Source organism: Diabrotica virgifera, chromosome 7 (genome assembly GCF_917563875.1).
Source record: "Diabrotica virgifera virgifera chromosome 7, PGI_DIABVI_V3a".
Classification (NCBI taxonomy): domain Eukaryota; kingdom Metazoa; phylum Arthropoda; class Insecta; order Coleoptera; family Chrysomelidae; genus Diabrotica; species Diabrotica virgifera.
In genome coordinates this window covers 208,485,497-208,499,941 of record NC_065449.1, presented here as the reverse complement: position 1 = coordinate 208,499,941, position 14,445 = coordinate 208,485,497, and the positions used below count along the sequence as shown (strand labels likewise).

Here is a 14,445-nt window from a genome sequence, read left to right as displayed (position 1 = left end):
GGAAAAATTGACGAGACTTTTGCATAATTATTTATTACTAATAAATGCACTTTTTATTAACTTTTTTTAAACAAGTTTGAAAGTTTAGCTTATGATCTTTTATTTGCCACCTGCAGAATGGTTCTAACATTCTGTTTTTCTGACTTATTTTATTGCAAAAAAAAGCTCTCTGGGATAAACAATTTGAATAAAATATAAACAATTGAATAAATCACTTCGAAATTTTTGTCACATATTACGCACTACAGAACCCTCATTTGACAAAAATTTCAAAGCTGTACACTAATTTTTACAATAGTTATTGCAAAATTAATTTTTTTGCAATTTAGACCTTTTTTCTCAATTATATTAACAATAAATAAGTTTATCAATCTGTGTAATACGTCATTTTAAAGATTTTTCCATGCTCACGAAGATGTTTGTACTAATGTAACCACAAGGTACACTGTTTTCCATTGATTTGAGAAAAAACGGAAAAATGCCGTTTTTCGACATTAAATTGTTTATAAATAAAAATGGCCGCCAGATCCTACGCAGGAAATAGTTACAATTTGTTCTCATATGTATTACCTGTCGAAAAAACGCTTCAGTACCCTGGCTGCTCGAGTGTCACGAACAGGGTATATTTTTGCCTTATTACCCTGGCCTAATATTTATTCTCGCGTTGCTAAGGCGGTTCTAGTAATATATCGTTCGTACCATTGTAAAGGATTTATATTAGCATCCAAAAATAAGAGTATTTAATCGATTTAATTTTTAAAAGAAAAACATAGGTTAATAGAGAAATATCATAATCACCCGATGTTTGGACGACACGTAGGGAATAATAGACTAATAAAGAAGCTAAAAGCAAGATTCAGATGGAAAAATTTGGAAAAAGACTTAAGAAAATACGTTAAACAATGTCATGGTCATGAATGTCAAATTAACAAACCGAAAAGAACACATGGCGAAGAATTCGTGATATCGGACACTTCTTCAAAACCATGGGACATAGTGTACATAGATACGATAGGTCAATTTACTAGAAGTAATGAAAGAAATGTAGACAAAAAAGAGCGTCAAGAAGAGAATAAGTCCAAAGCGACGCCTCAATACTTCAAAATAGGAGGCCTAGTCCTGGTAAAAAGAGAAGAGAATGGTAAGTTTGATAGTCTTTATGTATGCCCCTTCGCCATAACAGAGGTAAATAGCGTTAATTGTAAAATTAAAATGGAAAACAATAAGATCAAGGAGGTACATGAGAACAGATTATATGCTTACAGTCCAAGGACACATAGGGCAGTCAATGAGAGCAAATACAGGTTATTACCTCCGAATTCTGTCCTACTGCATGGATTTTAATGAAATTTTAGGAATAGCCTGCAAATATCTCCTTATTCAAAGTCTACCCTATGCCTATGTGTGCTTTTGTCTTGGGGCGGTTCCCACCCCATCTCGGGGGTGGAAAATTTATTGGTTAAACAATTACGGAAGTTGCTAGAGAACCCAGTTCTAAGCAAAAACTGTTCTATAATTTTTTTTTCGAAAACTCAATACTTTTATAGTTATTCGTGGTTGAAAATTAGCCATTTTCATTGAAATATAACATTTTTTCAAACGGTTTTTTGTGAATACCTTAAAAACAATGCATCTAACTAAAAAGAATATATAAAACATTTTTGTAGCTTATAAAAAAACAAAGATATTCCTTCCTTTTTCAATTTTCTAGTTATAACACAAAAAGAGATACGGTCGGTAAAAAGAATTTGTTTTTTTGGTGCATGCTCAAAGCAGTGTATTCAACTTGAAATAACAGAGAAACGATCGATTTTATGTATATAATGCTACCAATACCTTTTATTGTGCTTGAAAAGTCCATTCAAATAAGCAATATTAAATGTCGATTATATTCAAACTAAGCAAGATATGCTGCAAGAAATTGATGACTAACGAATTTTAAGAAAAAAATTGAGAAGTGTATTTAACCCCACAAGAATTTAAATGCATCGTTTTCCTTCTACAATACGTTTTACTACAGTGTCATTTTTATGTTCAAAAAGTTGAGCGGGTTTAAAATGAATGGTTTTCTGGAGAATGGAGATACTGTTATAAAAAATAAAATCAGAATATTTATCTAGAAGAAACCTTCATTTTTGTATGGTATCTTTCTTTGGCATCTCATTATCATTTCAGAGTTACATGGAGAAAAAGGAAGAATTTTAAGAAAATTAAAAAATGCGCTCAATAATTTGATCTTATTTTTTTTCAAACACCATTCATTTTAAACCCGCCCAACTTTTTGAACATAAAAATAACACTATAGTAAAATGTATTGTAGAAGAAAAACGATGCATTTAAATTCTTGTGGATGAAGGGTTAAATATACTTCTCATTTTTTTCTTAAAATACGTTAGTCATAAAATTTTTTACAGTTTATCTCGCATAGTTTGAATGTAATCGACATTTAATATTGCTTATTTTAAAGGTCTTTTCAAGCACAACAAAAGTTATTGGTAGCATTATACACCTAAAATCGACCGTTTCTCTGTTATTTCAAGTTAAATACACTGATTTGAGCATGCACCAAGAAAACAAGTTTTTTCACTTACCATTTATCTCTTTTTGTGTTAGAACTAGAAGATTCATAAAGGAAAGGATCTCTTTGTTATCTTATGAGCTACAAAAATGTTTTATATAGTTTTTTAGTTAGATGCATAGTTTTTAAGGTATTCGCAAAAAACCGTTTGAAAAGGTGTTATCTTTCAATGAAAATGGCCAATTTTCAACCAGGAATATCTCAAAAAGTATTGAGTTTTCGAAAAAAATTATAGAACAGTTTTTGCTTGGTATTAGGTTCTCTAGCAACTTCCGTAGTTATTTAAGCAAAACATTTTCCACCCCCGAGAAGAGGTGGGAACCGCCCCCAAGACAAAAGCACACATCGGCATAGGGTAGACTTTGTTTCTTGGGATATTCCCTACTTACTGTGAAAATATCACGTAAATCGATATAGTAGGATAGCATTCGGAGCCACATACCCTCATTGACTGCCCTAACAGTGAGTGACAGGTGAAAACGGGAACAAAGTTGATATCTAACATTTTTCTTTGCGTTTAGTTACTAGTTATAGTATAAATATTTAATTTTGTATTGTTTTGAAACACACTAATCAGTTGGTGACGTTGTCTAGAAAAATTTTCTTCTTTTTCGGAAGGGCAGAGAAAATAATGTACATCTCTCAGAAAATTTTTCTTGTAAGTGATAGGGATGTAAAGGATTTATATTAGCATCCAAAAATAAAACTATTTGATCGATTTAATTTTTAAAAGTCTTAGGTAAATATTATTCACATGCATTGTGTGGATTTCGTAAATGGGTGACATTGATTTTATGTAATCTAGGCCACACATATTGAAACCATCTAATTCAGCAATAATGCTTGTATTCACTTGTATATATAATTCACGGTCACATTAAAGTATAGTCAATCATAACAAACAATTAGGATTTATTTATAGATACGTAAAAGACTAGAGAGAGATTATTCATTATTCAGAAACCGACGTGGTTAGAGTAGAGACGTTGTCCATCCCTTATACACCAACTAGTTACTGTCATACATAGTGACTTAAATAAATATATCCAAGTATTTAGTGTTTCCACTTAATCAACCCCATCACCGGGGGTTGCAACCCCCGTACCACCATACCATTTAGTCAACTAAAAAAAGGTACTTCTAGTCGCAACTCTACAACCGGAAGTCCGAGGTTAAATTTCTCATCTTTAATACCATCCTTGAGCTATAAGATCTCACTTGACGCCCCCTCTATCAGTTCTAATGACGTAGGAGTTATATTCGCGGATACGCAGACGGACGGATAGACGGGTACGAAACCAGAAGTATAAATTTATTTTCGTCTTCCTAAGGCGCGTTGAATAATATATCGCTTGTTATATTTCGGCGACTCTAAAACAGTACAAGGTCTTAGTTAAATATATCAGTAAATCCAAATTCTTTAGTAAATAAATTATAAACATATTTATTCAAAAATTTACCTGTAACAACGAGCTTTTTCCAGCACCTACTGGTCCTACTACAGCGCACAAAGTACCTGGTGGAACTTGGAATGAAATATCTTGTAAAGTACGTCCCTTAGTTGTCCAAGAAGCAAACACGTTAGATAGTATTATACCGGGCTTATCTATTTTTTCGATAGACGCTTCTTCTCTTTCCTCCATAATTAAAAAGTTTTGAATTCTCTTAGCTGAAACTAGAGCCTCCGCTCCAACACTAATTGCAACTGGGTACCAAATGGCCATGGCTGTTTGTAGAATATTGAAGGTTTGGGCCAATGAGAAAACTATATCAGCGGAAATAACGTTACCTGAAAATATAATTTCTATTATTGTACCTTATCATACATTTTTAAAATCAGCTAATATACAAGTTTGGTTCTTTTCTTATAGACCAAGAGGCAGCGCTGAAAAATCTATTTGAATTTACTAAAGCTAGATTTTCACAGTTGATTACTGTGAGTGTGTAGAGAAACATACTGCGGTCGGTCAAGCGAAACGTAGAACAGGGGTTACTGAGAGGGTATCAAAGTTGCTTTCCTTTTATACTCACAAAAGTGAATTCAAACAAAATGAAAGTAAAGATGATTCAGATTTTATTACAAAACATGGCCTCTACTATGTGCTTATACGTATTTTGGATTTAACTTAGTCTCATCATAGGGCTTAGGCCCTATTTTGTAATCAAATCTTGATAATCTTTACTGTCATTTTATTCGTCTTCACTTTTGTGGGTATAAAAGGAACCAGTTTGCTAAAGATTGTTATCACGGTGAACTACAAGTTGTGGATGAAAATTTTAGATCCTCTTGTAGATTAATTCACCACTCTGTTCTGATATGTATTTTCCATCTTAAAAAGGGTAGAGTATAACAATTCGAATTTTAGTTAGCTTCCCTGTATTCTTCGTATGTTATGTCATCATCATATTGTTGTTCATTTAAATTGTACTCCTCCCTCTCATTCTCTATTTTGTTGTTATCTCCCATTAATAATTCCATAAAATGTTCTCGTCATGTTTCGGTAATCTCTTCATTTTTTAATAATATATTACCATCTTTGTGCTCTAAACCTGTTACTCCGTTTGATTTCTTTTGCCTTAGGTTTTTTAGGGTCCTATAGAGCAACTTCGCATTACCCTTACTATCACTTTCCATGTTATTTCCAAATTCTTCCCATTGACGATTCTTAGCTTCTTTAATTTTATTTTTAACCAGTATTCTCTGTTCCTTATATTCTTAATAATTACTTTCACTTTTATTGCTTATATACTTTTTCCACAATTTTTTCTTCTTCGAAACTTCCAATTTTATGTCATTATTCCACCAAGCCGTACCTTTCAGATATCTTCCTTTCGTTACACCACATACTTTACTCCTAGTTGCATACACCAGCTCCTTAAAAATATTCCATAATATTTCTATATCCTCCTCATTTTTCCAATTTGTTTTTCGTACTTCTTCATTTAATTTGCGACAGTATTCTTTCCTAATATTTTCAGATTGAAGTTTGTATACTTTAATACTTGGTTGTTCGTAGCGATTTTCTTCATTTTTAATATTAAATGTCTGTTCTCTCCTGTCTTTATTTTAGCTTCAACGAGAAAATGATCTGATCTGATCTCATAACCTCTATTAACACGAACATCCGCTGTTTCATTTTTATATATGTTCTGTACTAATACTAGGTCAATAACGGATTTTTTGCTCCGTGAATCCATCACTGGTGTGTATTTATGAATCTCCTTGTGTTGAAAAAATGTGTTACTAACTTGCATATCATTCATGATGCAAAACTCGATCACTCTTTGTCCATTATTTTTCCTGACTATTTCTACATATTATGGTCTTATAGGGTAGTCATATTCATTGCTTGACCCTACTCGCCCATTAAAATCGCCTACTATTATAACCTTATGATTTATTTGGTCCATTTCGTCCTGCAATTGTTCCCAGAAGCTCTCTTTGAGTTCCTTGGCTTCATTTTCCGATGGTCCATGCCCAACAATAATTGTTGTCTTCTTGTTTTTACTGATATCTATTCTAAGGAGTCGTTCCGAAATATTTTTCAATCTGGTGATATTTTTATGCTCATTTCTGTGAACCATTAGGGCAACTCCTGCCCTCGCACGTTCTGACTCATTAACACCTCCAAAAATCATGTAGTGCTCATTTCTTATTTTAATACAGCCACTTCCTTTTTTCTTTGTTTTAGTTAATGCTAATAAATCCATTTTTGTGTTTTCAAACTCATCAATAAGGTCCTCTTCTTTACCATTTAGACTTTGTATATTCCACAATCCAATTTTCCAATACTTATTTTGTTTTTGATTTTTTGTATTCATAGTTCTTTCAATGTTTGTATCTTTACGGTTTAGTTTTTGTATATTTTTGTGAAGACTCGTATCGATTTTGTTATATTCTCTCATGTCCATAATCTGTGCCACGTTCGTATCCATATCCATCCTCGAATTTGCATTAACTAGTAGTTTTTTGAACCAGTTGCTGCTACATTATTTCTGACTATTTCTATATCATTCGTACTATGGTTTCATCTCCATTTGGTGTCTTCAGTAACGATAAAACCATAACCCATTTTTATTCTTTTGCCATTTGCCTTTTCTTTTGCTCTTATATGTCTAAAATTTTTCTGCAATGTATACGCGGTGTTGTTTATAACTTCTTAGATTACTTTTTGCTTTTAGTACTCTTAGTTTGTCTTCAAACTTACTTTGTAATATTTTTTGTAATATTCTGTTATTACTGTTTATATGGAAGGCACATTGAGGTCTTGCTCTATCACATAATTTGACACATGCCAAGGGGAATTCAGCATTGTTCTAAGGATTTTGTTCTGGAATTTCTGCAGTATTTCTAGGTTTGTTTGACTGGCTGTCCTCCATAGTTGGATATCATAGGCCCACACTGGTTTTAATATAGCTTTTATACGATGCCTCAGAAGCCAATCGGTGTAAGTCAATAAGTGTTTAAAACGAGATACTAAGATGTTTCTGAAAGTAGTTGCAGAAATATAAGTAGTTATTAAAAACAAATAAACTGTCTTTATTTATCATAATATGGGTAACATATTCATAAATACAAACAAGAAAATAATAATAATATTCTTATATATAATAATTTTCCCCTTAGAAGGAGTGTGAGCCGTATGGCTAAATCTGGATAATAAATAATAATATGTGTGTGAGAATGTGACTTACACCGTTTGACTTCTGAGGCATCCATATATCAGTAGTTTGTTTTCAAGAGATAGTTGAGATTTACGACCAATGATCCAGTTCATATCTCGGAATTTTATTTCTAGTTGTTTTCTTTTTAAGAAAATGTGCTTTTGTCAAGTTAATCTCCTATCAAGTTGGATTTCTAGGTACTTGATAGTATCGGTTTGTGGGAGCAGTCTTTCGTTTAGAGTTACAGTTGGACATGCTTGTTTTTTCATGGTGAAAGTTACATGGGTGAATTTACTCCCATTCGCATTTATCTTCTATTTTCTAAGCCATTGTTGGATATTGTTAAGGTCTTTTTGAAGGATTCTGGAGACTGTGATTGTGTACTCCGTCTTTTATTGGTCTTAGGCTTTTGTATTCATTATCCTGCTTGACTGGGAAATGTCGGTTCAAACATTGATCATAATTTTTGATATTTTAAATAGGTATTATAGATCCAGTTTTATAAAAACACTTTGATAATATTGAAATATTGGTTTACATGATGTATTGTTTATATTATGTCTTGTTGACATCGTTTTTCTTTTTTCTGATTTTTATTATTTATTATTTTTATTAAAGTATTTGTTTCTGGTCCACCATTCGAGAAACATTGTACATCGGAGACCACGCGAGCACAGTCGTAGTAGAGGAAAACCACAAAAAGGATAGCTAGACGACATCAAAGCAAAAGTGGGGAGCAACTGGCACCAAATAACACAAAACGGAGAAAAGTTGAGAACTCATAAGGAGGCCTGTGTCCAGGAGTGGATGCAAAGGCTGAAGAAGAAGAAGAAGTATTTGTTTACTTACCTAGTAAAACGTAGGTCATAACAGTGAAAAATAGAGCCACTCTATCCAAAAATACGATGAAGCTAGAAAATACACCTCTCAAGTAGGATGCCTTTGTTATATCACCAATCTCCGATGATCTAGCTTGTTTTATGACTTTTTCGAATGGTTTCTCCCAGGCATACATCTTTATCACCTGTATACCACCAATGACTTCATTCATTAGTTTCACTCTGGTGTCGGTTTTTCCGGAAACCTTTTGTCGAAGCATACCCATGAGCTTTGCCATATAACCTGTAATAAATAAAATTATTTGGTAACAGTTAAATTCGACATAATATTTCTTGGGGACTTTTTGCCCGGAATGTTTTGTGGTGGTATATTGCCCAAAAAAATTTGTTGGTATTATTTGACCGTATTTTTTGTAGGGATTTTTTGTCCAGGGATTATTTGTCAGTACACCTTTCAAAATGAATAAATATTGGATTTAAGATAATATCTTTGATAATTTTTTTGCGCAAAATACCCCTAAAAAAATTCCAGGCAAAAAATCACCAAGAACTTTTGCTGCACTCAAAAGTTTTCCCGTGAACGCCATTTACGCAAATGTTGTTCAGCCTCAGTGCACCTCTCGCCATGAAACCGCATTTCAGAACGAAAATAATATTTAGCAATTAAGATTAAGCAGGAATTGTAATTTCGATTACCAAATTTCGAATTCCAATTTCATATTCTAATGCCGAAAACGTCAAATTTTACATGACAACAGTGTGAGTTTTTTCAAAAATCGTAGAAAATATAGCGAATGAGTTAAGGCTATGGGAATCATGGTGTAATTATTCGTCGTTTCAAACTCATGTTTAGCTCATATCGAGCTCCAATAGTATAATATATTTAACTATTATCGTCGAAATCGTTTATGTAGTTGTAGTGGTTACGACGCTAAGTTTGATTGGGCAATCCGAGTGCATTTTCCGGCCATCCCAATATTTTTTTCAATATATTTCGAATAGAAAAAAATCTAGTGTACATCCGATGGACACAAAGAATTTTACTGAAAAAAAAGTATTAGGATGGCTGGGATATGAACTCGGATTGTCATACACAAGTTAGTGGCGTAACCACTAGATCATTTGGCAGATAATGCAACAAAGGCGACCATTTATAACGCTTAACGTGTAATCGAGAAACATCATAGTACGGGATCCGAATAGAAGGACGTAATGTACCCATCAGCTTGCCGTATGAAACATTTTTTTTTATTAAATTTCATACATAGACAAAAACGATCAGCATGGGTTGCCTATCAAAATCGTGTCATACCTATACTTAAGTGGGGCGTAGGAGTTAAAATCAACATTTTAAGCACATTTTTGTGATTTTTTTTGAAAGTATGATAGAATAACTTTATTTTTAAATTAAATAAGCATATTAAGTATAATTCAAAGAACTAAAAAAAAATTCAAGAAAAAATATTGAAAAATAAGCCAACGGTGGCAAATTTTTAAAGACACCTAAAAAAACAATACATTTTGCGGTGAACATCAGAATTTATCATTGGATCACGGTAGACAAAAAATTCAAGAAGATTTTATTAGCTCATGAGTTTCTCGAGGTAACGCTGTCAAGTTTCTTTTAGTTTTTATGATCTTTTACTTTTTAGTATCACTCAGAAGTCAAAACAACGAAATATTTTACAGAAAAAAGGGTGAAAATCAACATATTTATTATTATCGTTAAACAAAATATAAGCACAAAACAAAAAATATCTCTACAGTGTTACCTCAAGGAATGTCTAAAGTAAATATGTACAAAGTTCCAGGTGAGTTGGTCAATTATTTTTTGAGTTACAATGTCTACAGGCTTTGAAAAAAGCAGTTTTGAGAAAAAGGCTTTTAAAGTATTGTCAACTTTTATTTTAAATTTTTTGTCTGTCAAGTCGTAAAGTGATGCACACCGGAATATGTTTTTGAATCGCGGGGTAATTTACAAAAAAAAAATGAGAACACCTGTTGACCATTTCTCACTACGCGCAAGCGCGCTGGCGCAAAGATGCTGCAAGGCGAGTCGAAGGTAGGAAGATAGTGTTGAATATCCCCATCTTCGACTCGCTTTGCAGCAGGTTCGCGTCAGCACGCTTGAACGTAATGAACAACGGTCAACAGCTGTTCTCATTTTCTTTTGTAAATTACTCCGCGATTTAAAAAGATATTCCAGTGTGCATCATTTTACGATTTGACAGACAAACTGAAAATAAAACAGAAATTGAAAATAGAAGTTGACAATACTTTAAACGCTTTTTCCTCAAAACTGCTTTTTTCAAAGGCTGTAGACATTGTAACTCAACAACTACTTGACCGACCCACCTGGAATTTTGTATATATTTTATTTAGACATTCCTTGAGGTATGCTTTTTCTCATGAGGATCTTTCAGTGCGTCACAGTTTTTCGATTTCTTTCTAGCGCATTAAATTGTATGTGACCGAAAAAACGCACGTCGGTGATTACATTTCGTCGGTGACATTTATAACATTTATTTTAGTTGTCAATAGATAGCGCTATAATCGAAAACAAAATTATTTACTAATTATACAATATATCTACGAATATAATCTGTTCAATTTATAAGACTATACAAATCAAAGAAAATACCATTTTATAAATGCAATAAACACAATTGATTTGATTTTATGGCAAATTGCAAATAAAATGTGACAACTGTCAGATTTAACTAAAATATCATGTTAGAATAAATGTCATAAATGTGTATTATCACAGACTTACATTTGTGACGCACTGAAATCTATCATTTGTGACGCACTGAAAAATGCTCATGAAAAGAAGCATAACGCTGTCGAGATATTTTTTGTTTTATGCTTATTTTTTATTTAACAATAATAAATATGTTAATTTTCGCCCTTTTTGTCCAAAAATTTCGTTGTTTTGATTTCTGAGTGATACCAAAAAGTCAAAAATCATTATAACTAAAAAACTCGACAGAGTTATCTCGATAAACATATAAGCTAATAAAATCTTTTTGAATTTTTTGTTTACCATGATCCAATGATAAGTTCGGATGTTTACCGCAAAATCCATTTTTTTTCGAGGTGTCTTTAAAAATTTGCCACCATTGGCTTATTTTTCAATATTTTTTCTTGAATTTTTTTTTCAGTATTTTTGAATTATACTGAATACGATTATTAGATTTAAAAATAAAATAATTTTATCATACTTTAAAAAAAATCACAAAAATGTGCTTGAAATGTTGATTTTAACCCCTACGGCCCCCCTTAAGGATAGCTATGACACGATTTTGATAGGCAACCCATGCTGGTCGTGTTTGTCTGTGTATGAAATTTAATAAAAAAAATGTTTCATCCGGCGAGAAGATGGGTACTAGTTTTCCCCCTATTCCGATCTTAGACTATTAGATTCAACTTCATACATTTAATAAACTTTGAAAAAGTCCTGATACAAGAATAAAAACCGCTAAACGCCGTAAAAATGAGTGGGCTATCCATTATTTTAGCTACAAAACAGCTGATATGAATATTACGTGGCGCGAAAATGTACTTTCAGTTTGATGGAAAATAAAATTCTAGTTTTATTTTGAAAGATTTTTCCATAATATTTGCTAAATTTGAAGAAAACGCGCCACAAAAGAGTTTCAAAATAAAACTGTATCAAAGTTACTCTTTTGTGACTCGTTTTACTTCAAATTTAACAAATATTACGGAAAATCTTTCAAAATAAAATTATATTTCCATCAAAATGAAAATACATTTTTGCGCCACGAAATATTTATATCAGATCTTTTTTAGCTGGAATACTGTATGCGCCACTCATTTTTACGGCGTTTAGCGGTTTTTTATTATTGTTATTAATTTAATGAATGCAAAATAGGATTACACGATATATTGAGTAAATGAGCATGGAACGATAATAATAGTATTTCTACTAAAGACATACCTACCTTGTACGGGCAAAGCAATGATTGCCATCGAAATAACACCTGCTAAAGACGAAATGCCAACTTGATTCCAGATTATAAACATAAGTATGGCCACCTGAAGCGGCATCACCCACAACGCGTGTAACGGTACCACCACCATATCAAATCGCTGGACATCGTTTGATAGTAGATTGACAATTTGTCCTGTAGCAGTCTCGCCCAAAGATTTTTGATTTAACCGAGTAATCTGCAAAAAATTAATGAGTAAAATCACTGATTAGAATTTTATATATTACAAAAGATTTGGTTTTCGAGGGTTTATATCGGTTCTTTGAGCCTTGTTTTCTTTTACAATGGGTAGGATGCTAACATGACCCATCAACCCTCCTCTTTTATCCGGGACCAGTTGTGAGAGTGAACTCGGCTTCTGAGCTACTCAATCCACTAAGTCTTCGCGCTCATAACCCCCAGGCAGTGTTGTTTGCAAAAATATGGAGACTCATGAGAAACCAACGGAAAAAATGGCAAAATTGAAGGAATACAATAACATACCAGCAAACGAATGGGAAAGATACTTGACGGAACTGTTTAAGGGAAAGGAAAATAATAATCGACACAATAACGTACCTGAATTAAGACACGAAATAGAAATCAGTTTTCAAGAAGTAGAGATGGCCATAAATTCACTCCAAAATAGAAAGTCACCAGGACCAGACGGAATAACCAACGAGCTTCTAAAATACGGAGGAGAAAGAAGTATAAAGACGACAAAGATGACAAAACTTCTACAAAAATTAATATTTTACTGCAAGATGCCAGACGCATGGAGAAACAGCATAATGATACCATTGTTCAAGAAAGGAGACAAAGAAGACCCCAACAATTATAGAGGTATAAATCTACTGAACACCGCACTTAAGCTAACCACAAAAGTCCTAACCAACAAAATCAATAAACTATCAACTTTATCAGATGAACAACAAGGATTCAGATCCGGAAGATCCTGCGTAGACGCCATATTTGTACTGAGACAAATCGCAAAAAAGGCTATCGAGTACAATTAACTAGCATATTATCTATATTTTATAGACCTGAAAAAGGCTTTCGATTGCATCCAAGTCGGAGACGTCTTACACTTACTGTATAGAAGGAACATACCAATCAATATTATACAAACCATCGAAAACATCTACTTCCATAATCGAATACAGGCAACGATAAACGGAAAACTGACACAGTTTATACCAGTACAAAGTGGAGTCAGACAAGGTGACTTGTTAAGCCCACTGCTCTTTAATATAATAATGGACGAAATAATAGAAGCAGTACGTAAAGGTCATGGTTACAGAATGGGGAATAATCGACCTACAAAGATTACTTCGCGAATTCAACATTAACGCAAAAGAAACGAATATTGAAAATATCAGCCCAAAAAACAAAAACCTTAGTAATAACCAAAGAACCAATAAGATGCAAATTGGAGTTAATCAATCAAATTATACAACAAATAATGATTTTCAAATACCTGGGAATTAATTTGTCAGCAGACAACAATATCGAGAAGAGGTAAAAGACCAAACTATAATTAAAGCCAGTAGAACGGCCGGATGCCTAAACGACAAATTTGAAAAAACAAACACCTAAGATTGGAAACAAAGGCCCGAATATATAAGCCAGTTATTAGGCCAGTTATGACTTACACGGCCGAAACAAGACCAGATACAAGCAAAACACAAAGACATCTGGAGACCAACGAAATGAAGATCTTAAGAAGAATTGCTGGAAAAGGACTGCAGGACAGGGTAAGAAGTAAGGAAATCAGACGCATATGTGGGGTAGACAATATAAATACCTGGGTAAAGAACAGTAAAGAAGAGTGGAATCAACACATAAGCAAGATGTCTGAATCACGGATAGTAGGAATAGCCAGGGACAAGTCACCGTTGGGCAAAAGAAGTATAGGACGCCCAATGAAAAGATGGGACGGTAATTTAGGGGCAGAATAAAAGGCACCGTTGAAGAAAAACAGGCAGTACTGCCTATATAAAAGAAAAAGAAGAAGAATGGATGGAAAGTATCTACCTATCAACCAATACATATTTTTGTACTTTATCTGCAACCGTTCAGTTTCTTTTTAACCTGTTCCTTCCATTTGAGTTTTCAGTCCAGATTTAAACCCAAGTGTTTCGCTGTTTTCTTATTAGGAACAATGCTGTTGTTTAAGATAATTGATTTAATTGTTAGTAAAGTTAATATGAAGTGATTTCTGTTCATGAAACTTTATACGCCATTTTTTTACCAGCGTTCTATGCCATTAATTGAATTTTGTAGGTTTACCGTTACCGTTTTTTTTTTGAAACAACAGAAAATTGGTTTACTTCGGCCATATTATGCGTAATGATAAATACCGACTACTACAGTT

The 14,445-nt window shown here is 33.1% G+C and overlaps 1 protein-coding gene across 1 annotated transcript in view; it reads right to left on the bottom strand.

Annotated features, from left to right (window-relative positions):
- The window catches only part of LOC114329997 (ATP-binding cassette sub-family C member 4-like), a 131,833-nt gene that overhangs the window by 93,143 nt on the left and 24,245 nt on the right, over window positions 1–14,445 (bottom strand). Inside the window, exons 4-6 of the mRNA XM_028279290.2 lie at window positions 12,045–12,270; window positions 8,093–8,365; window positions 4,039–4,367 (exon numbers count right to left, since the gene is read on the bottom strand). Of these exons, the coding sequence (XP_028135091.2) occupies window positions 4,039–4,367; window positions 8,093–8,365; window positions 12,045–12,270 (828 nt within the window). The remainder of the gene's footprint in view (window positions 1–4,038; window positions 4,368–8,092; window positions 8,366–12,044; window positions 12,271–14,445) is intronic.